The sequence below is a fragment of the Pelodiscus sinensis genome, chromosome 3, assembly GCF_052426305.1.
Source record: "Pelodiscus sinensis isolate ZL-2025 chromosome 3, ASM5242630v1, whole genome shotgun sequence".
Taxonomy (NCBI): Eukaryota; Metazoa; Chordata; order Testudines; family Trionychidae; genus Pelodiscus; species Pelodiscus sinensis.
Window position 1 is genome coordinate 106,427,510 of NC_143054.1, and position 23,654 is coordinate 106,451,163.

Sequence of the window (23,654 nt, forward strand, 5' to 3'; positions counted from 1 at the left end):
TGGAAAATGGCACTAAATAGTGATCTTATAAACAGGCCTTATTGGTTATATAATTTCTATTCCCTTTTTCCTGAAAGAAATTAATATTTAAAAGAAGTGATGCTTTTGTGAAGTGCTTACCCACAACTGAAAGAAAAGGAGATTGGCTCCTCCAAGGATTTCTACTGCATTTGGGTCAAATTTATCTGAGAGATTAGGAAATGGCCAAACCCAGTGATCAACAATGGGCACCGTGGGAATGGGAAGATCTTTATGCCCTGTGCATTTGGTAAGGAACTCCCTAATGTTGTTTAAAATCAGCAGCTTAGGGTGGCTGCAGACAAGATTCCATTGGCTATTAGGGAAACTGAGGCACAGTTTCTAAACTACATAGGCTTCAGTCATAAGACTGTGACCTCTAATAGAAGTCACATCCATTAGAGAGGATGTCCACAAATAGTGGTGGACCACATCAGTCAAAGAATCCTGACTTTCCACTGACACAGAAGCAGAATGGAGAGCTGGGGAAGCTATAGACACTACAGAGGCAAAGAACTGCTAAGGAAGCTTCACAAACTCCCCCCCCCCCCCCACTAGTATAATAAGATGATTCCAGAAGACTTGAAAAATGCTAACATTGTTACAATCTTTAAGAAAGGATACAAGACCGAGTGTGCAAACTATTGAGGCAGTGCCTTGCTATCTGCAGCAGGGAAAATTCTTGTCCATGTCTCTTAAAGAAATTACTTTCTCTGACTGAGGAAATGTTGCTAGAATCTCAGTACACTTTTAGACCATCCTGTGGGACAGCCGACATGACCTTCATTGCTTGTCAAATCCAGGAAAAGTCTTGGGAGCAAAATCAGGACCTGTATATGGCCTTCAGCAATTTGATAAACTCTTAACTCTGTCAGTCAGGAAGCCCTGAGGAAGCTGCTGGCCAGATTTGGCTGCCCTCCAAAATTTATTAAGGTCCTAAGGCTTCTCCATTTTCAGATGACTACCAAAATTTTGTGTAATGGCCTTGAACCTTCCATCATCAAAACGGGGATTAAGCAAGAACGAGTTATTGCCCCAACCATTTGCAACTCAGGGAGCGGCTGTAGATGGAGGTGTTTTTTTTTACTGTTGAGACAATCTTAGTGCAATCAAGTTTCCTGGAAGGAGGATTGGATGTCAGAGTCAAATCTGAAAGTTGAGAGGCACTTATTGGATTCAGAAAGAGATGGGAGCAATTGAATCCTAGAATTGAAAGAGACCTCAGGAGGTCAAGTTCAAATCCCTACCCAAAGCAGAACAAACTCCAACTAACCTGATAGAAGCTCTTTCTTGTCCTACTATCAGTAGCTACCTGTAAGAATTAAGTCAGGTTAAGAGAAGAGATTCAGGCAATGGTCCATATTAGTAAAGGCCAACTCAAGTCAGTTAATGTCTAAGGTGGGTTGATTTTGATTTTGATAGTTGGTGCTAAGAGCCCAGAGTGACCACTTGAGCACAGCTAAACCTATATGAACTTGAATCTTGTTTGACCAATTTTGTCTGACTAAAGTAGTTCATACTTTAAATATTCAAGTATATATTGTGGCAAGGTCCTCGCTCAGGCCCCTTGCCTTCGGTCACCTTCTGATCCACAAATCAGCTGGAGACCCCTTCTGGTGCAGTCACCATGCCTTTTATTGTCAGCTTCCCACCACCTTCTATTTACAAAGTTGTAGATTGCAGCAAACTCAGCCAGCCTCTCCTCCTGGCTTGGGAGCTCACTCAGCCATACCCTGACTCCCTTTACTCCTCTCTCTTCACTTCCCCTCCAGCTGCCTTATATAGCCCTCTGGCTAATGAGGCCCGCAGCTGCTTCCATTAGCCCTTCAGGCCTGGGCTTGCTCAGCTGGTTCTAATTGATCTTTTCAGTCAGGCTGTAGTGGCAGAGCTCTGGCTTAGCCAGCAGCCTGTCACAGTATATTGAGGGGGGTCTTCAGTTTCTCTATCAGGATTAGTAAGGGCTTGAGCAAAGAACGTTTTAAAAAGATCGTTAGAATTTAAGGATCTTAGAGATCTGAAGAACCTTGACTCTGAGGCCTTATCTACCCTACAGAGTTTTTGTCAACAAAAGTTATGCCATTTTAATTAAAACCGCTATTTCATGTCCATACTGGTCCCTTGTGCCAGCAGAATGCATCCACATTAACTCCCATGGGTGGCAGGTATAATAGGCAGGGGAAGGTATTGCCTTCCCAAATTGCCTCACTTGGCTCCAACCATGCTCTATCAGAGTTCTCCCTCTAATCTTCTGTTCCAGTGCCAGAGGCTGGGGAAGGCAGGCTGGGGGTTCCAGTGCCAGAGGCTGCACCTGTTCTCCTGCAATGGGGTGGCAGCTCAGCTGTGTGTGGAGGCTTCATGGCTTAGATACGGCTAGGAGGCATAACCTGGAGAGGCTGGGGCCATGTTGTTCGGCTCTCCTGTCTGGCATTCCAGGACTAGAGATGGATGCAGCCATGCTACCCACTGGCTGTCTGGGGCTGTACTATCTTGGGTTGGGGGCACTAGCCTGTGGCGGGGGGCAAAGGCCAGTGGCTACATTGGGAGGTGGACTTGTAAATGTGGGCTTCTTTATTAATGTTAGGCCTTGTTAGTAATCAGTTAAGTTGTTTATTTGTAGGTTCGCCATTTTGTTTTGTTTAGAACAACAGGTGAGCCTTCATTTTGATTAGTCATCTTCTTTCTTGCTCATGGCGAAGGAGAGAAAACAGGGAGAGGGAAAGTGTTGCTATGCAACAGGAGTGCATAACTAGGGGGCGCTCAGTGCTTGGTGCTCTTTTCCTCCAGCCTGCTCAATTACAGTGCTTCTCAGACAACTGGTCACTGGCTTGGAGTGTCAGTTTTGATTAAGGTGGGGTAACATCAGACAGTATATTTGATTATTGGGGAAGCACACTTGCACACACGGATTGTTGGATTAGACAGGGCTAGCACACACCCGAGTTGGCGCAAAGGGGCGAGGGTAGGTTCTGAGTTAGGGCCTAGCCTAAGCTCCTACTGTCACTGAGTCGTTCCCGATCCCTGTCATCTGGAGAGATGACTTTAAAGTCTGCTTTCCCTGGAGCTGGGTGAGACAGGAGGCCTAATATTGGCTACCCTCTTCTGTGTGCCTCCTGCTGTTGTGCGTGACTCCTGCAGTTTCCACATCCAGTTATTCTGTCCTTCCCTAGTTCTTTTTACCTTCCCTATCCTATAGATAATAAAGTTTAGTTTCCTTTATAATTTTGTGTGTGGACTCCTCATTTGGTGCCCTGATAGACCGGTGAAAGGGGTGAGACCCAGATAAGCGCTCAGGTGGATCTCTCTGAAGTCCCCCTTTCTCTTAGAGACAGGGGCCAGCAGTGACCATAGTGAGGGTGGGGCTGGGTTCTGGCGGGGACAGAAAGAGCAGGGCCAGGAATGGAAGGCAGGATGGATAGGCTTGCCTCCCCAAGCTATGAGTTCACCTGTCACCCATGCTAACAGCTCTTCTATTAATACAGAGAGCAGTACTCTGTGGTAGCAATCCCATTGTGTAACTGGCTAGAAGATGATTTCGTAAGAGGTCGCAGTGCCTCATGGGACATGTTCTATCCTATCCTTCCAGGGTATCCTGGTAGATTGTCAACTGATTTGTGTGTTCAGGGGAAGAGGTAGTAGAAGGGAGAAAGACAGTGGTGTGTCTGGGGAGGGAGAGACGACAGGCTGACTGATACATCCTGAGGCAGGTGAAGGGGACAGTCCCCCCTGCATGTTAGTCCATGGTTCTGATCAGCACAGCAATCTCTCCCCAAGCAGCCCGCTCTGCCTGCCTCTGGTTCTATAATTCCTTCAGTGTTCTACCACAGCTTCATTAGGGGCCAAGGAGCAGCATCCTCAGCATTTTTGTGAGCTCTCCATGCTGAGGAATGTCATAGCAGCAATGGAGTCATGCACCCCATTTCCCCAGTATTTAAATAATGTGCTGAAATACACTGACAACTTGCATTTTTTTCTGATTTGTCTTGTGGTTTTGTCTTGTGTTTTTTTTTACTGAACTCAATAAGCAGATGTATCTTTTCATTGATTCACAATGTATGTATTAATGCATTGAACTATTAATAGTTCTTTCTGTCTGTCTTTCTTAGCATCTTTCTTTCTTAGCTAGACCTGCTACCATGAAGAGTCCAGCTTTTTCAAAAATTTTCCCTCATGAGCAAGATTAAAATCTGGATGTATCTGTTGTGTGCTATTGCTCTTTATAACCGAAGCCTCTAGGGCAGTTGCAATTAAGGTGGCATCGCTGTTTCTAAATCAAACTTTAAATCCAGACCTCTTATTCTGAGCAGAAACTTTGAAGGTCTCAGTGTAGATATCACGTTTTCTGCAAAAATTCTAGATTTATTTGTCATTTGCTGTGGTTTTTAGCAAACTACATATGACGTTAATTTTCAGGTTATACAGTAAAACTCCGATAGTCCGGCCTCCAACTGTTCGGCACTCCCAATACTCCGGCATCAAAATGCCAAGCGCTCCTGATCAGCTGATTAAAAAGCCTGCCGCTCCGCACATGTGCTGGCTGTAAACAGACGGAGCATAAGGTTGGGGGAGGGGAGAGTGGGATCCTGTTATGGAGAAGAGCGTTTTGCTTCAGGGAAGAGGAAAGGGGAGGGGAGAAGGTGGAGGATCAGGTTACAGCACCGAGAACAGGCAAGAGGAAAGAGGAGGGGAGAGGGAGGGAGATTGTCCTAGCCAGCTGTTAAGCCATGCATCTGTACCGGACCTCCCGATTCTCTGGCAAATCTGAAAACTGGCACCACCTAGATCTGATAATCCGGTACCTTTTGGAAGTCTACTTTAATAGCTTTCTGTTGGAAAAATGACACCATTACTCCAATAAAATGGCTAGTCCACTTTTGTATTAAGTACTTTCCATAAGACACAGAATCATAGAATACTAGAATTGGAAGGGACCTTGAAAGGACTTAGTCTAGTCCCCTGCCCCTATGGCAGGCCCAAACACCATTTAAATCATCCCTAATAGATGTCTGTCTAACCTGCTCTTAAATATTTCCAGATTTCACAACCTCCTTAGGCAATTTATTATAGTATTTAACCACCCTGGCAGTTAAGAAGTTTTGCCTAATGTCCAACTTTAACCTTCCTTCCTGCAATTTAAGCCCATTGTTTCTTGTCCTATCCTCAGAGGCCAAGGAGTTTTTCTTCCTCCTTCTTGTAACACCCTTTTAGATGCTAGAAAACTGCTATCATGGCCCCTCTGTCTTCTCTTTTCTAAACTAAACAAGCCCAGTTCTTTTAGTCTTCCCTCATAGCTCATATTTTCTAGATCTTTAATCATTTTTATTGCTCTTCTCTGGACCTTCTCCAGTTTCTCCACATGTAGAAGTAGAAATGGTAGTAACCTTCAAAATTAGGGGGTACATAGTGATTTCATTTTAAAATGCATTTTAAGTAATTAATTGATTTTTCTAACAAAGCTTTTGAACTTAGCCTGTTGCTAATTATGAATTTTGCTGGAAAGATCATCCTACACTTTGTTTGGATATTTGTGTCAGTAAAGTCTGTGTTCACCAGAAATGCCTGTTTCAATACTACCTGCAGGTGCATCATGGGAAGTTTACCACCATATAGCACACTCTTCTGGGAATTTTTGGCAACATATGATTGGGCAAAAACGAATCATGCAGGAGTGACTAGAAGCAAGAAGCAACTTCCCATAATGTATAACACAAAACCAGTGAATTTTTTTGACAATTTATAATCTGGCCAGAAATGATTGGTTTGCAACTGGCCTTTTTGGTGTCAGGCATGCAGCAAATTAACAAGATAATAGCTTTCTAAGCATTTTTAAAAATTATTTGTGTAAATTAACAGATTGACACCGTTAACATGGGAAATTACCACTATCCCTACAGTATCTGTGATAAACAGTATTTTGAGTGTGATTCTTGAGATGTATGTGCCTATGTACATGTCAAACATTTTTAATAGAGCCTTCTTTCAGTAGCTAGCATTCTGGTAGCCGTGTGGAAGTAATACTGTTCCTGAAGGAACTGTTAAGTTAAATTGAAACTTTTTTGATAGTTTTCATGAGCTCTATTAAAAATGTTTGACATGTACATAGGCACATACATCTCAAGAATCACACTAACAAGGGATGTTAAATTTAATATAATTAACCAATCGACTAGTTGATGGAATTTCCATTGACTAGTCAATAAGTGGGGGAGCCACAGCAGCGTTAGCTCCTGATCCTGGGAACTAACCCCACTCGAGCTGGCTCTTAATACATGTAAAAGGCTGGTGCGCAGCGGGGGAGACCCGGAGCGAGCCAAGAATCCGCTGTCCTGGCTCACACCAGGTCCACCCTGCTGTGCCTCTGCGTTAGCTGGGAATCAGTTGATTCCTGGCTCATGCCCAGTCCCCGCTATCTCCCGGCCCCCTGTGGAGACTGATGGGGGGGGGGAAACCAACTTTTAAGCTGTCTCCTGATCCCCCCCAGCACCTGTTCCTGATCCCCCTCCCTTGCTGCCTCTGAGTAGAGGCAGCAGATTGGGGGTAAGCGACTAGTTGAGTCAAATATCCAATAAGCTTATGCTTACATCCCTATTGAAAAGACACAACATTTCTTAGGGAGATGAGATTGTAAAAATAGGAGTTCTTAATCTCTTATCAGTTAAGCCTGTCTGTTTATTTGAAATAACTACTGTGTTTTTCTTGGCTGTTTCTTCAGAAAGTTAACATTTCATGAAATTGGGGAGGTAAACTGATTTACGGTACCAAGCATGATGTCAATACTACAGTTGTGGGATTCTCTGTTAAACCTTTAGATGTCAAATTAAGTTAGGCAAGAATAAAATAAGAATAATTTGTGGCTATCCTCTTGGGATGTAAGTTTTCTGCACAATAGCTGAATTAAATTAGGAAGCTATTTTGATTGAACATTTAAACTGTGGTGCTTGGATCCCAGAAAGGATTAAAATAGGAATATAGAAATTACCATATTGGCTGAAAAGATGAGCTGTTTATATACTCTAGACTCTGACATTGGTCAGTATTAAATGCTTCAGAAAATTGTGCACAAAACCATTATTGGACAAATATTAAATTATTTTGTCCACAGAGAAAAACTTCTTTCTGCCTTCAAGTAGTTGGTTTATGTTAGAGTTCTTAACTTGTGTACACCTTTCATATAACTGTCTTGGAAACATAGGAAGACGCGCACAAAGGCAAACAATCTTTGGCCTAGCTGTTGAGGGAGCAGTCTTTTAGCTCACTCCTCTGTTCTCCCCTCTCCCTCGGTTACTCTCTTCCGTCTCCTCACCCCTCTGTCTTCCTCTGTTGCTCTCCTTTTGAATGCAGCGCTCTCTTGCACTGGCGCCTCTCCCCCGATGTCAAGGATGCACGCACGCTCTGGCCCCGCCCTACGCCCATGTGCGGCCCTGCCCCCACTTCCGGATCTCATCCCAGGACTCGGCTTCCCTGCACGCTGCTCGGCTGAGCGGCTGCATGGGAGCAAGCAGCGCAGACCACTGTCAGAACGCCGTGCAGCACGGGGGTCAGCACCATTGAAGCGTGGGGCGGGTCGCCCTCGCTGCCGTGGGGCGGCTCCGCCCCGTCACAGCTCACCAGTTGCCAAAATGTATTCTCCGTGGGCGAGCGGATTTGTCGAGCCCTGCTTATGTGGAATTCTTTTCATTCTGCTAGTCATTATAATTGCCAGTCTTTGGCTTTCTTTTCTTTTCTCTTCTGAGATGAAGTGATAGGACTTGAACATAGCATTCAAGGTGATTTTTTCCAACAATATTTTGGACATGATGGTGGTATAATACTTGGGCTAAGTTCTGTTCACTGAAAAGCTTCTTCGATAGATTCTCTAAACCTAAAACAGAGTAGGAAGGTCAGGCCATTATTATAGAGCATAACATGACTATAATTTCATTCAAAGAGAACTTTTAATCTTTTACATACTAATTGCCCTGAATTTCTTTACTGACTGGTTTGATTATCTTGCCAATCTTAAGGTGCTCCGGCAGCTTTTTTCCATTTGCTCACAGGTCTGGAATTGAATGTGAGATAATAGAAAGGGCTAAAGGTTAAAATTACATACAACTACTTAAATAAAATAAAATCTAGAGATTATCCTGCCAATTACAGACTGGTAAATCTAACGTCAGTACTGGGTGAATAGGTTGAAAATACAATAAAGAATAAAATTGTCAGGCACACAGATGAACATAATTTGTTGGGGAAAAGTCAACATGGTTTCTGTAAAGGGAATTCATGCCTTACTAATCTACTACAGTTCTTTGAGAGGTCAACAGACATGTGGACAGGGAGGATTCAGTGGATACAGTGTACTTAGATTTTCAGAGGTTTTGACAAGGTCTTTCACCAAAGGCCCTTAAGTAAAGTAAGTTGTTATGGGGTAAGAGAGAAGGTGCTCTCCTGGATTGATAACTGGTTAAAAGACAGGAAACAAAGGGTAGGAATAAATGGTAAATTTTCAGAATGGAAAGAGGTAACTAGTGGTGTCCCCCAAGGGTCCGTACTGGGGTTAGTCAGGCTATTTATCCCTTTCTCCAGATCATATCTAAACAGTGAGATGGCAAAATTTGAAGATGATACTAAACTGCTCATGATAGTTAAGACCAAAGCAGACTGTGAAGAGCTTCAAAAAGATCTCACCAAACCAAGTGATTGGGCAACAGAAAGACAAATGAAATGTAATGTTGATAAATGTAAAGTAATGCACATTGGGAAAAATAATCCCAACTATACAAGCAATATGATGGGGACTAATTTAGCTACAACTACTTGAGAGAGATCTTGGAGTCATTGTGGATAGTTCTCTGAAAACATCCACTCAGTGTGCAGCTGCAGTTAAAAAAGCAAATAGAATGTTAGGAATAATTTAAAAAGGGCTAGAGAATAAGGCACAGAGCATCTTATTGCTTCTACATAAAATAACGCACGCCCACATCTTGAATACTGTGTCCAGATGTGGTCTCGTCTCAAAAAAGGGGTATTAGCATTGGAAAAGGGCAACAAAAATGATGGGGGTTTGGAACGGGTCCCATATGAAGAGAGATTAACAAGACTCGGATTATTCATTTTAGAAAAGAGGAGACTAAAGGGGGATATGATAGAGGTCTATAAAATCATGACTAGTGTGGAAAAAGTGAATAAGGAAAAGTTTTTCAGTTTTCCCACAATATAAGAACTAGGAGTCACCAAATGAAATTAATAGGCAGCAGGTTTAAAACCAACAAAAGGAAGCTTTTCTTCAGTCAGCACACAGTCAACCTGTGGAACTCTTTGCCAGAGGATGTGGTGAAGACTAGGACTTCAACAGGGTTCAAAAAAGAGCTAGATAGATTCATGGAGGTTAGGTCCATCAACGACTATTAGCCACGTTGGGTAAGAATGGTGTCCCTAGCCTTTGTCTGGAAATGGATGAAGGGATAGGGATCACATGGTGATTACCATTGTGTTCCCTTCCTCTGGGGCATCTGGTTTTGGCCACAGTCAGCAGACAGATTACTGAGCTAAATGGGCCTTTGGTCTGACCCAGTATGGCCATTCTTATGTTTTTAGGTACGTAAGAACAACCATACTGGGTCAGAACAAAGGTCCCTCTAGCCCAGTTATCCTGTGTTCCCATAGTGGCCAATGGCAGGTGCCCCAGAGGGCAAGTAACATGAGTACTAAAGCCTCCTTTTTTTTGTCTTGAGTTGGTGTATCAGGTTCATCACTAGCAAGCAATGTGTTCTGCATAGCACCAAAGAAGAGGCGTTCTTATTTCTGCAGGAGAAAATAAAGGATTCAGTGAGAAATGAGTCTAGGTTTCACCTTTCATAGTTCAGTCCCAGGTTTACCTCAATCCTACCAACATTGAAAACCTTTCTTTCCTCCTCTGAGCATAGAAAGGGTCACAGTGACTTGACAACTGGGATAAAACCTCACTATCCTTTGGAATTACTTCTCTGCCATAAGGATGTTAAATTGCAGTTACCTAGCTAATTGATTAGTCAATAGGACCACTCTGCAGAGCCTTCATGAATGGCAGCCTCCCCTATCTCCTTCACAGCCTTTGATATCCCCCACCCCTGCTGCCCCATCGGATAGTCAAGTAGTGACTCGACTAGTCGCTCCCTCCCCTCCTTCCTGCCTCTCTTAGAGGGAGGCAGGAAGGGGGAGGAGCAGGAGCCGGTGCTAGATGGAGCCAGCACCAGCTCCTGCTCACCCCTTTTGCTGCCTCTTTGATAGAAGCATCAAGGCGGTTGGGGAGGAGGTGACTAGTTGAGTCATTATTCGTCTATCTAATAAGCTTAAGCTTATCAGATAGATAGTCAACTACTGGTTGGACCTTCCTGGTCTGGCACCATTGGGACCTGATGGATCCTATGAGGAATTTTGCCAGACCAGGGGAGGTCACTTCTAAATCCCCTGCTGCTGTCCTGCACCAGCACCACCCGCTCCTCCTCCACCTGGCCCACTGGCCTCCCAGCCAGCTCTTCACCTCTTGCTAGCCTGCTACCCTACCAATCCTGCTGGGCAGCCATTCCTACCCTGGCTCCAGGATAGGGCTACCGCAGCTCCCAGCCCTAATGGGCAGACTTGCTGCCACATGCTGATGGTGGGCTTAATGCAGGAAGCCCACTGTCCTGCCAGCCCCGCAGGGATTCTTCCCATTGGCCGTCCACTGGGACTTTCTGGTCCTTCAATAGCCATGCCGGACCATGTATATTGCCACACCAGAAGATCCCAGTTAAGAGATTTTCAGCCTATAGTCACTTACATGCCTTCTCTGCCATTCCCTTGCCACTTTCTGAGTCTTGCTTGGCCAAATTTGTGAAAAATTTAAGTACTATTTTTTAAACGAAGGTCTGAACTTATATTCTTAACGAAAACAATAACAACAGGAATAAAGGGTCCAATCTGCATGTTGAAATGGCTTTGTGATTTCTAACCTTTCTGTTTAATACATAAGCATGTTTTACAATTAGCTAAATTGGTGGTAAAGAAGCATCAGATTTCAAAGGTATACAAGATCTGTTCATAAACATCAAGTCTTTCATAATATTCATTTTACTAATTTTTTGTTGCATACAACAGTTATTCCTTAATAGCATTATCAGTTTTGGTCGGCCAGGAGTTGAATGCTACTGCCAACATGACAGTGGAGCCGCAGTAATCCAGCTCCAGTTCCTGATTAATGAGGTTAGTAAAGAGTTTAATTTTTACTGTAAATCAAAAGAATTTACATCATCTTTAAGGCTATGTTTTTAAAGCTTCCAAATACAAATAAGAATATGAATCACGATTTTGTTTGCTGAATAGTGATATAAGGTATGGACAGCAAATAGAACTTATTTTTTGCTTTGTTCTAAGAAATAAAAGAAGTGTACAAATATAAATTATTACCAAAATAATTTTCTATTTGGGGTATTTTATCAAGATAATAGTATTAATAATCTTTCTTAGAAATACTATGGTCAGATATTGCAGAATGGGTAAGCTTGAAGGCTTGTCTCTCTTAACAGAAGTTGGTACAGAAAAAAATATTACCTCATTCACCTCCTCTTTCTAAATATTGCAGAAGCTATTTAGATAGGCCTTTATTGACAAAGATTGTGAATTGAGTAGCTACACATGGAATTTAAAGGGATGCCATTAATATGAAGTATAGGTCATTTAAAAGTGATTAGTTTATCTACACTGGCCAAATGTTGTGGCTTCAGAATTCTGGATTTTAAAGATTTTTTTTTTACACTCTTATTGCTTAGCTCAAACAGAAAAGTAACAAAAATGCTGCCATGCAAAAAGTAAATCTGGCAAAATAAAAATGTTTTTTCTATAGATTCTAAATATAGTATACAGATATGTAACTTGTAAGAGTTAGTAGATGTAAACGTTCACGTAGAATTGTTTTTTAATATATGAACTTTGTGATAGTTTCAAGAATATTCATAAAACGTGATGCAGTAGTCTGGGATCTTGTGGAACAAATGACAAGGGATATAACCAGAATCTCCCTTTCTTTCTACTAAGCAATATGTGACTTATTATGGAAGTAGGCTCTTTACCTGTGTTGAAATACACATTGCATGTTATATTTACTGTGATCGAGTAGCGTAAAATATGTACTTTGTCAATAAATGGAAATGGTACTCATTTCTATGTTTTATTATTGTCCTGGTTGCATTTTACCTCAAAAGTCAATTTTTAAAGTTGAAGCTGCTCCCTAAAGAACAAACTTACTATAAAACTTTTCAGTTTTAATCATGGTCTTGCTATATATTTTCTTCATGTTGATGTTGGTAAACAGGTCTGTGGAAACTTATTATTACTTAAGTGAAAGATGCTATATACGTCTAAGTGTGAATGATACTTTTTCTTAAGGGAGCTCTTGTGAGTGCCTTGGCTGATGACACCTTACACCTGTGGAATTTACGTCAAAAGAGACCGGCTATCCTTCATTCACTCAAATTTAACAGAGAAAGGTAAGAATTGGGTCATGATCAACTGAAAATGTATATTTTTAAAAGTATGTGTGTGTAGGTGTGCAATATATTTTAAAGAACAGTTAGTTTGCAATTAATCAATCTCAAGAATATCTTACCTACACGGCCACATATTAAGATTCTGGTCCTGCAACCGATTGCTTAGGCTTTAGTTGCAGAATAATTGGGACCTAAGTTAGTTGATTCAAGTAGAAACACTAAGTAACTAAGGTATTTAAACACCCGTTTATTTTCTGTACAGTTACTTGCAACTCAGTTGTCTCACAAGAAGGTGTGCTAAAGTTAACATGATTAAAATTACTTATAGCCAGATCCAAAACACAATAAAGTAAATAGAAGTCTTTCCAGAGAGTAAATGCACTTTGAATTTGACACTTCATTATCAGTTGTATTTACATGTCCAGTGTATCTTTTGACTTCCTTTGAAATTAAAAGGAATTAAAGAAATTGAAAACTTGTAGCCTAATGGAAGACTAGAATGTCATTGATTAGTAAAATGCTATTCCTAATTTAAGTACTAAGTACAACAAAAGCATGCTTGTGTGGATAGGGTAAACATTCTATAGTACAGGTTGAACCTCTCTAATCTAGCACACTCTGGTCCAGCAAATCCGTGGCCTAGCATGATGTTAGTTATCATGGGGGTGGTCAAGTTTCCCACAGTCCCCTTTTAGAGTTTATTTACAGCCACCAGTCCTGACTCTCAGTGCTCTGTGCTGTTATTTAGCTCCAGTTTACCCCTAAATGTCTTCTAAGAGCTCAGTAAGCAGTTGAAATGATGGTAATGCTTCTAGGCCCAGGGGTGTGCAATAATTTTTGATGGTTAAGGGCCACACTCTTCCATATTAAAGGAGAAGGTACAGGGTCTAGGATAGGATGTAAGCGAGTGGTCGACTAATCGATAAGCCTGGGCATTTCCCTTTCCCTCCCCCCACCGCTGTCTCTGTATCAGAGGCAGCATGGGGGCAGGGGAAACAGAAGCAGGAGCTGGTGCTCTCTCACAGCTCGAGGACAGGGAAAGAGGCAGGGGAGGCTGCCTGTCCACCAGGTACTTTACCACATTTAAACTGCAGAGCCACAACGGGGGAACTCCCGGCTTAAATCTAGGCTTTTCAGTTAATTGAAATGACTACATTTAACACATGATACATGATACAGAGGCAGTAGTGTGGGTTGGCAGGGGACTCTGGGGAGTGAACCAGAAGCCAGGAGCACACTGACTACTGGCTCTGCCCCCGTGGAGTATTTTAGTAATCATTCAATAGCTAAAAATCGTGGCTACGTGATTACTAAAATACGCAAAATCTAACATCCCTAGATTGTAGATGTTGACTGCAATGTCATTGGCATAAGTGTGGGATCTTTGATAAATGTGTGACTCTTTCACAGATAAAAGATACTTTGAGTATGATATATATGAATTTTAGCAGGATAAAAGCAAAGTAGGTAACCAAATGTGAGCAATCTATCAGGAGCTGCAAAGACAAATTTTGCATGTTCTCTGGTTATAAACAACTGTTTGTGTCTCACTATCAAAATTATTTTATTTACATAATTTAATTAATTTCATGGTCTCTAAATTAGACATTTAGATCTAATATTTAGACAATCTAGACATAGACATAATTTAGATCTGCAAAAAAAAGGCCTCGTGAGATATTAAGTGGTCAAAATACTCTCTAGAATGCTAACAAATGCCTTCAGTACTACATTCACATTTGGTATTGTGGATTAAGTTTTACTAGCTTCCTTGAATGGTCGAAAGAAAACTGACCATATTGTTTATAAAATAAAACAAAACAAATTACATACTCCAACTCTGTTAGGGGATAGACGCGTGAAGTAACATTGTATTATGATTACTCCTGGGAAACATAGGTATATTGAAGGCAAATAATTCTAAATCCTCCATTCTTGGCGTGTAATGTACTTCTGGAAAGTGTACAATGAATTTTATTTAACTGGATGATAAGTACTCTTAGTAAGTTTTGTGTTTTTATATAAAAATTATTTTTAATTATTTTGATATAGTTTACAATGCCTTTGCTCGGATCAGTTAATTTCTTTGGCTTTTTTTTGGTACAATAAGGGTATATCTACACAGCAGGGCTAAAGTCAAATTAAGCTATGCAACTTCAGCTATATCAATTGCATAGCTGATATATGCACTGTCTACACAGCAAGAAGTCAAAGGAAAAACACTCTTCCTTTGACTTCCCTTACTCCTCATGAAATGACGGTTACCATGAGTCACAGTAAGAAGTCCTCTAGCGCAACATTATTTCGAAATAAAGGCTTGTAGTGTAGATGCTCACTATGTTATTTTGGAATAATGTCAGTTATTCCAAAATAACACTGCTGTGTAGATGTACCGAATGGGAAGAGAAATTTCCTGTAAGCATAGTTGTATGACTTGTGACTTGAAAATAACCTAGGCCAACTTATTAAAAAATAATCTTCAGGATGTCATTTTTATTGTACTTGGATTTTTATTATTTGCTTACAGCTGATACTAATACCTCAAATATCAAATACTGAAATTAATTCTTATGCTAATCTTTTGTAATTTAAAAACATTTAAACATTTAATATTTGTATAGTTACAAATATACATAAATTATCCAAATTGGAAAAGATCATAGAACAAGTTAGATCACTTTGCTTTTATGTCCTTGCACCGCTCCAAAGCATACTACTCTTCAAAATAATCTAGTATTGAACATTTGAGACATTTGAAAGGGGTCTTTGCACAATGGGATCAATACTGAAAAAAACTCTTAAAGACAGTTGCTGTAGGATAAGTAAGCATTTTTTTTCCTTACATAAATTGTTCCAATGATTAATTACATTCGGTATTTCAAACTTGAAATAAAGATGCAAATTTTAAAATTTCAACTTCTAGCTATTGGTTCTTGCTAAACCCTTGTAGTTTTGGGTTTCTTACCCTTGTGTGTGTGTGTGTGTGTGTGTGTGTGTGTGTGTGTGTGTGTGTGTGTGTGTGTGTGTATGTGTATATATATATATATATATATATATATGTTTCTTTGAGAAATGGTGAGAGAGAGAGAGAGAGGGATGTAAGCGACTAGTCAACTAACCAGTAGGCAGGAGCTTATCAGTTAGCACTATCAACTCGTCACGTTCCCCCCATTAGTATCACCCCATTTGCAGCTCTGCAATATTGAGAGACGGGAGCCAGTATGCTAAGACACCGGCTCAGCACCTGCTCCTGCAGGTGATGAGTCAGCCCACATAACCATAGGAGATGAGTGGGTGAGGAAGCAGGTTATGGGGGTTGACCCATCACCTGCGGGAGCCAGGACTGAGCTGGCATCTTCACACACCGACTCACCAGTCCCTTATAACGCAGAGTGGCAGTGTGGGAGATTATTCTGGGACCCGGCACAAGCCAGATTGAGCACTGTAATGCAATCCTTATCAAGTAGTCAATAGAAAAAATCTGTCGACTACTTGATTAGGAAGTAACCACATTTTAACATCCTTAGTCTAAGATACAGAAATAATAAATGGCTATTCCGAGGTGTTTTTTCAAATACAAGAATATATCTTAAATGTATAGGATATGGATGCTGAAAATGATTGGTTGAAATATAGATGTTGAGGGAATTGATCATAGAGAAGACTTCTGATCAGGCACTGTACACCCTCTCTCAGACTCTATTCTGTTAATACATGTTATAGGACAGCCATTCAAGTTTTAGCGCTTATTTTTTATAGTCACACAGACATCGCCACATAAAATGACACTGAACATAATAATTGCTTCCTTATCACTCACTGCAGTCCATTCAAAACCAAAACAGCAAGCATCAACCTTTTTGATTTTCAAATATTTGTAATAAAGGAGACCAAAACTTTTCTGAAAAGTTGCAGCTGTCTAGTGGTTTTTTTTGTTTTTTTTAATTGATGGAAATGACATTTGGCAATACTTTCTTAAGCTTATTCATCAAAGTCAACTGCACTACTTTAACTAGTGGTGAATACCTAATTGTGTGTTTGTCAATATATAGGGCATATGCAGTGTGCATGCTTTGTACATTATAGGAAATGCATGGGAATGTCTGTATCATAAGGAAAATATATACACAAGGGATCGAAACTGGACTAATGGAGTCAATCAAAAAACTCATACAAACAGCTTTGGGCATCACAGTGGCTCAGGAAGAACTCCCTGAATGCACAGATCTAATGTGATGTACAGTGGAAGATAGATGACCGATGGGTCAGATCCTGAAAGAAACAGTTACCCCAAAAAACATACACAATTAGAATGTAATTAGTCTTCAGCTGGAAATTGAAAAGCACTGCTGAGTTATATTGCTTGATAGCATTGGTGCTACCTAATCTTTCAGTAGACATTTTCTAAGGAAATAGCTCTTCCATTTGTTCCAGCTCAACTTTATAGTTTCAAATTATAAGTAGAAACAGAAAAATAAGGAAAGGAGCTGTGAATGGGTGGGGGGTGGGGATGAAATAAACACAGCATATGATGAATTTTGTTCTTTAGAGACAGTACATTTACCAACAAAAAACTTTGACTAAAGTTAAAGTTGCTTGTCAGTTCTTTGTACCTTTCCAGAGCATGAAAGTTAGAAGCTAAAAACAGAAAGCTCTCAGAACCAGTAAAAGTTCTCAACCCCACAAAAACAGGGACATTAGTAAAAGCCAGAAAATTGACAGTATGTTAAAGTGAAGGTTGTGCTTCCTGAAAATCAGCAAGAGCATTATTATGTAGCTAATTTTAAAAATTAAAAACACTCTTAACACCTTCAACTCATTTTGTACTTCAAGTACTGTACATTTAGAGGATACATGTTTTCATAGATGATAAACATTTACTCTGCTTTACTTTAGTATAACCTTACGTATAAAACAGCCTTTCTGTCACATCCATAATGAAATATATAGGACCATTTAGGATGTACTACTACTGTGTTTGTTCAAGAGGATGTTGTATATTGGAAGCAAATCATATTGGGTAGTGATACTTTTTCTTTTAATCATCTTTGCCTTGTCTTTATATTTCCCTTCCAACAGGGAAAAGTAAAGTAAAAAGCTCTACCAGTCCTTATGCCTCAACTATGGTAGTTTTGGATGAGGAAAACAGATAGCAGGACCAGATTGTGTTGGAGTTACTTTAAAAGATTCTTGATGCTAACATAAATATGATACCTTAGATCCTGTAGCAGGCTCAATCTGGTTTTCCACACTGGATCTTAAAAGTAGATATTTACATATGGAAGTGGATCCAAAATAGAGGAAAAACTACTTTTACACCTGGATAACACCTTTGGCAACTTGAAGTGATTGATTCACTTGTGCAAAGCGCCAGCCACATTTAAGAGACAACTAGAAAAACTATTACATAGTATGCCTCTTTCAGCTTGTTATATCTGAATGATATCTTGGTGCATACTACAGCCCTTGAACATATATTGATAAATTTACAAATGGTCTCTGGTAAGCTGAATGTTTCACACACCCCATCCCAACATGTGAATTGTTTTAAAATGGAGTAATTTATCTTGGGCACACAATCGGTGTGGAAGGAATTTCGACTGATGAAAAATAGAGGTGGTACAGACTGGCCAACTCGTTTGTCATTAATAGATACATAGAGCTTTGTAGAGCTCTGCTTCTGTTGCAGAGGATTTATTGGTGGTTTTTTGCTGGTGCTTCAAAACTGCTGCATAACTTGGGTGAGAATGGAAATTATTCCAGTGGTCAGTAGAGTGTGAAGAGCCATTTTCACCGTGGAAAAAGTGTCTTGTGATTGCTCCTGTCTTTGCCTATCTATGTTTCAAAACAGTTTTTATGTTGAACGAAGATGCTAATGCTTTCATTTGGGGTCAGTGTTGACACAAGAAAATAAAGGATTGTAAAGGGTGGCTGCTTATATCAAATATCTAACTTTTCCTGAGAGAGATTCGTATAGTACCTGAAAAGATCTCTTGCCAGTGGTTAAATTTGTAGAATATTTTCATCACTATTTGTATGCAAGAACATGTAAGGTCAAAACAGACTATGCATCCTTGTAATGGCTCTTCAGATTCAGAATAACCTGAAAGGCAACCTACCCAGGTGGTTGAAAAACCTGTAGTACTATGATTTCACAACTGCACATGTCTGGGCACAGACATGGTAGTGCTGATGCTTTGTTGACAGTCTAATTGCAAATAGTGTCTTCCATCGGAAATCAGGGAATTTCATTGCTAAAGGAAATAGAATTTCTTAAGAAGAAATGACTGCCATCTTTCCATAGTTTGCAGAAGTGCAAATGTTCCTGGGGTCATAGGACTAGACTTTCTAAAACAACTACAATCTTCCCAAAGAGAGAATTTTAATATAAGAATATGTGATGGAAAAATCCATTGGCCAATGTGGCCACTCTGAAATTCAGTATCCCTTCACAATACCACAATAAATGCTTTCAAGTTACAGTGAGAGAACCTGAAGTTAAAAGGTGAAATAGATTAGATGATAAAATATTATATAGGAGATGGAGGAAGGGGAAAGCAGGTGATGGATAAAGGTATTAGCTGGTTTACTAATACAAATTAAAAGGAAATTCTGGGGTTGTGATTTTAAAACTTCAGAACACTTCAAGGTTTCACAAATCTTAGCGAAGCTTGGAGGATTTCTGTTGCATAAAGTTCAGGCAGGATGCAGAAAAACTGATGCTTGCATACAAAGAAGGGCTCTCCTCTCTGACACAGTATTTTGTGAGGGCACCAGAGGAGTGTATTACTGTTTGTATTCTTGGACCTCTGCATGAGACAAAGGCTAGTAAGCAATATCTTGAAGTAGCTTCTGACTAATTCACAAAATGAACTGAAGTTTACCTAATAAGAAATCAAGACATTCTGGCAGTAGCAGAAATCCTAGTGAATATTTTTGTCACCCAATTGGGGAGTCCCTGTTGAGTTTCAAACAGCAAAAGAAGACTCTTTATCTTTAAAGTGTTTCAACATGGATTCACAAAAAATGCAACATCCCAGCTCATCCATAGTCTGATGGGATTCAGGTTTTTATAGAACAGCACCAAAAGGACTAGTAACAGATTATCTCGTTCCCTTTCATGGTTGAGTGGCTCTCAACCTTTCTAGACTGTAATACCCCTTTTCAGAAGGCTCATTTCTCTTGCATGCCCCCAAGTTTCAACTCACTTAAAAACTAACTTGCTTACAAAATCAGACCTAAAAATACAGAAGCATCATAGCACACTACTACTGAAAAATATTTACTTTCTAATTTTTACTATACAGGCAGTCCCCGGGTTACGTACAAGATAGGGACTGTAGGTTTGTTCTTAAGTTGAATCTGTATGTAAGTCGGAACTGGTGTCCAGATTCAGCTGCTGCTGAAACTGATCAGTTTCAACAGCAGCTGAATCTGGACGCCAGTTCTGACTTACATACAGATTCAACTTAAGAACCCCAGGCATCACCAAGTCAGCTGCTGCTGATTCCCGGGGCAGGGGCTTCCTGTAGTCAGCCACTGGTCAGTTTCAGCAGTGGCTGACTTGGGGACGCCTGGGGCAGAGCAGCTGGGGTGCTGCCGGGTTGGTCCAGTAGTGCCCAGAGTGGCGCTACGGGACCAACCGGCAGCGCCCCAGCTGCTGTACCACAGGCGTCCGGAGCAAAGCCGTGGAGCACGGGGGCAGCGGGACAGCCCAGATGCGTCTGGGCTGCCCGCGTGTTCCGCGGCTTTGCTCCCCGTCCCCCTGGTCTGCAGACGAGGGAGACGGGGAGCAAAGCAGAGCAAAGCCAAGGAGCACGCGGGCAGCGGACAGCCCAGACGCGTCTGGGCTGTCCGCTGCCCGTGTGCTCCGCCGCTTTGCTTCCTCTCCCTGGTCTGCTGGAGACCAGGGAGACTGGCCCCGTTCGTAACTGCGGATCCGACATAAGTCTGTACAATTGTAATATCTGCCTGTACAGTTATAATATCTATAAATATTGTTCTTACAAGTCAGTGTATAGTGTATACTCTTGCTAGAGAAAATTTAAGCATAGCTTCTGATAAGATGAAAAGGCTTTATGATGAAGGCCATCTGAAGAAACTTTTTAAAAAGGGGACCTTATCTGATTTCAAAATCCTAGAAAAAGACAGCTAAGCACCCAAAGCTAATAAACTTCTAGAGGGACCCTATATAGTATTGACACAATAAATGAGGTTGTGTATAGAATACAGCTGAGTTCCAGGACTAAAATCAAATTATCCATAAGGGCTATTCAGGGTAGGACATGATTTTCAGCATGGCTAATATCTGATACTGAGAGTGTTGCTGTGGAAGTTGAGTAGTGAATTAGAACAAAATGGACATATTCTGTGTCATCCAGTAAATTCCACTGAATTAATACATACATTTCAAGACTCGAAAGGGACTCCACTACCTCACACCATGATTGACTTCTTTTTTTTTTTTTTTTTTTTTTTTTTTTTTTTTTTTTTTTTTTTTAAAGACAGAGAAATACAGAGAAGGCTGCTGAAGTCAAGCTGGACAAGCAGTGTGTGAAAAGTAGAGAGGGGGATTTGAAGTCTGGTTTTTACTATAAAATGTTTAGGGTTGAACTCAAACTATATCCTAATGTTTGATTCCTCTTGGGTTTAGGGTAATAGGACTTTTATATTATTTATAAATAAGATTGCATTAAAGGTATCTACTTCATAAAACTTTCTCTGAACTGGAACAACCAGCAAGACTCTGAAGTTTTGGCTAACGCTTTGGTTCAAAAAGTGATAACAATATAGTAAAAACCTAAAGAAAATGGACATTATCTTGACATTGGAACGGTTACAGTAGTGTGCTTTGTGATGGCAGTTAAGTCTGCAAGGGGGCTTAATCTGGTCTTTCTTTCCTGCCCCTTTCCTATATTTGAGGGGAGGTAATGTTGCTGGAAAACTGAAAATCAGGACTCCTTAGTTTAAATCCTTTCTCTTCGACAGACTAGGTAGTCTTGGTACTCCACTTCTGTAGTATCCATTTGTCAGATGAGTATGCTGGTACTGGTGCTGGAAGGATGTTGAAAAACTTAATGATTATGGGCAGTTCTACACTGATCTAACTTAAATTGCTTCAGCGTGGGCAAAAGACCATTTCGCTATCTACAATACATGATGCAAGTTTCACACTGTCTATACCAGTGGGTATGACAGTGGGAGATGAGACAATTTGACTCTTGTCAGAATACTAATTTCAAAATTCTTTCCTGCTTAAATGAAAGAATTTACGGTCTGTCTGGTGTTCAAATCTTTTTTTTTTTTTTAAACTACACTTTATTTTTTCATTATTGAGCTCAGTTTTGCAGTTACCATGGATTTAATGTTGACTTATATGCAGGTGAAACTTCAGACATGATGAATCCTTGCTTTTTAGGTAAGGAGGGTTTTGGTGGTGATAATTTGTTCTTCCTTTTCTTTTTTTATCCTGCTAAGATTGAGAGTCTTAAAGTCAAGACTGTCCAGAGCTCTTTATAATCTATGTGAAGTAACAGACTGTGGCCAGAATTTTCAAACTGGGGTGCCTGAAGTTAATCTCCTAAATTCATATGCAGATTGTCAAAGGTTCTGAGCCTCTCACAGAATTCCTTTTCACAGTGAATCTGAGAATATAGGAACTGAATTTGTTGGTATTTAGTTTCTTAACATATTTACACCTCTGTCATTTAAAATGCTAGATATCTCAAGGACCTGCACTAGTGCAGAGAATTAAAAATCCCCTTAATGCTCTTGAATCAGGCTTCCTATAAAATATTGAAGAAGCTACAGAAAATTCACTGATGCATAATAAGTCTATGTATAAACATAAATCTACAGTTTCCTATTGTAGTCTAGTTTTCTGAAGTTTTAAACTGAGTCAAATTAAATTTGGTGAATTTGCCAATCTTAATTTTCTTTTTAGGTATCAAACAGTGTAGAAAACAATAAGTAACCTACATATTCCCTTTTGTGTCCAATCTCCACTTCCTCAGTTTTTACTCTTGACACTGATCATACACAGCTGCTTCATCAGGATGTCAATCCGGATAGTTGTCTATTACACTGATTCCAAAACTTAGCCTAGAGACCTATGCGCACGTATCCCAAATGTCAAAAATTTTGTTTCTAAGGCAGATGTTCCCTTGTCTATAAAAGGAAAACATACCTTCTGGTTGTTTGATAAAAATTTTGCTGATGCAAACATAGTATTTCAGTGCATGCAGAATTCTTGAGGTCTCAGAAACAGGCTTGCTTAGCTGAATAATTTAATATAACTATATGACATGCCATCACAATAACTGGCAAGTAGCATAGAAATAAATGAAGGTTGAACTTACCTAATATCTTCAACCATTGTATCCAACTCTCTGTCCTCTGATTAACTCTGAAAAGCTCTAAGTGTCTATTCTAAATTCTGTCCTGGTTATCAAATTTGTTTTCGTTGAGATTAATTTACCCTTTTATTAGGACTATAGTTGCCTCATATTCTAAATACAAGATTAGAGACTTCAGTCTCATCTCTTTTTGCAGCAAATGATTCCTGTATGGTACTTTACCACTTGTAAGACAAGTATCCCAAATGATAGTCATGGAAGTTTAATTATACCATACTTTTTCTACGCATGTATATGTAAAGTTATGTATGTGTATAAAACGTGTGCACAAACATTTTAAAGTGTGTGTGTAAGCCGTAAAAATTTTTAAAATATTTGTACATTGAGCACAGATGCTGAGTAGTTTTACCAGTGTTGGTGGAAGTCAGACTTCTGTATTACATGCAGCTGCTTACTTTCATGAAATTTAATTTGCATGTTAAATCTTATTTTTACTATATCAGTATATTAAAATATTTTTAATGTTCTGTAGGATGCAAAGCTTTTACTGCATTTAATTCGGGAATAATTCCATTATTTCTATCCATTAATTACTTAGCTCTTTAACTTAAATTTACTCAGTCCCTCTTTCATTTTACATGTGCAAATGCTGTACTGAAAATGTGAACACAAATTATGGTAAACGAGAGAAATTTTTCTTGATTTGCTTGGCAATTCAGGAATAAAAAATCAACTAATATAAAATTGACATTACTGTATTTTCACACTGTAAACTTACACCTCTATTTTGTTGACGTTC

The 23,654-nt window shown here is 40.0% G+C and overlaps 1 protein-coding gene across 8 annotated transcripts in view; it reads left to right on the forward strand.

Moving 5' to 3' along the window:
• The window catches only part of STXBP5 (syntaxin binding protein 5), a 194,812-nt gene that overhangs the window by 34,101 nt on the left and 137,057 nt on the right, over positions 1 to 23,654 (forward strand). For all 8 annotated transcript variants that reach the window (XM_025184070.3, XM_075924382.2, XM_025184056.3 and 5 more), the window contains exons 3-4: positions 11,136 to 11,217; positions 12,400 to 12,500. In XM_025184070.3, the coding sequence (XP_025039855.3) occupies positions 11,136 to 11,217; positions 12,400 to 12,500 (183 nt within the window). The remainder of the gene's footprint in view (positions 1 to 11,135; positions 11,218 to 12,399; positions 12,501 to 23,654) is intronic.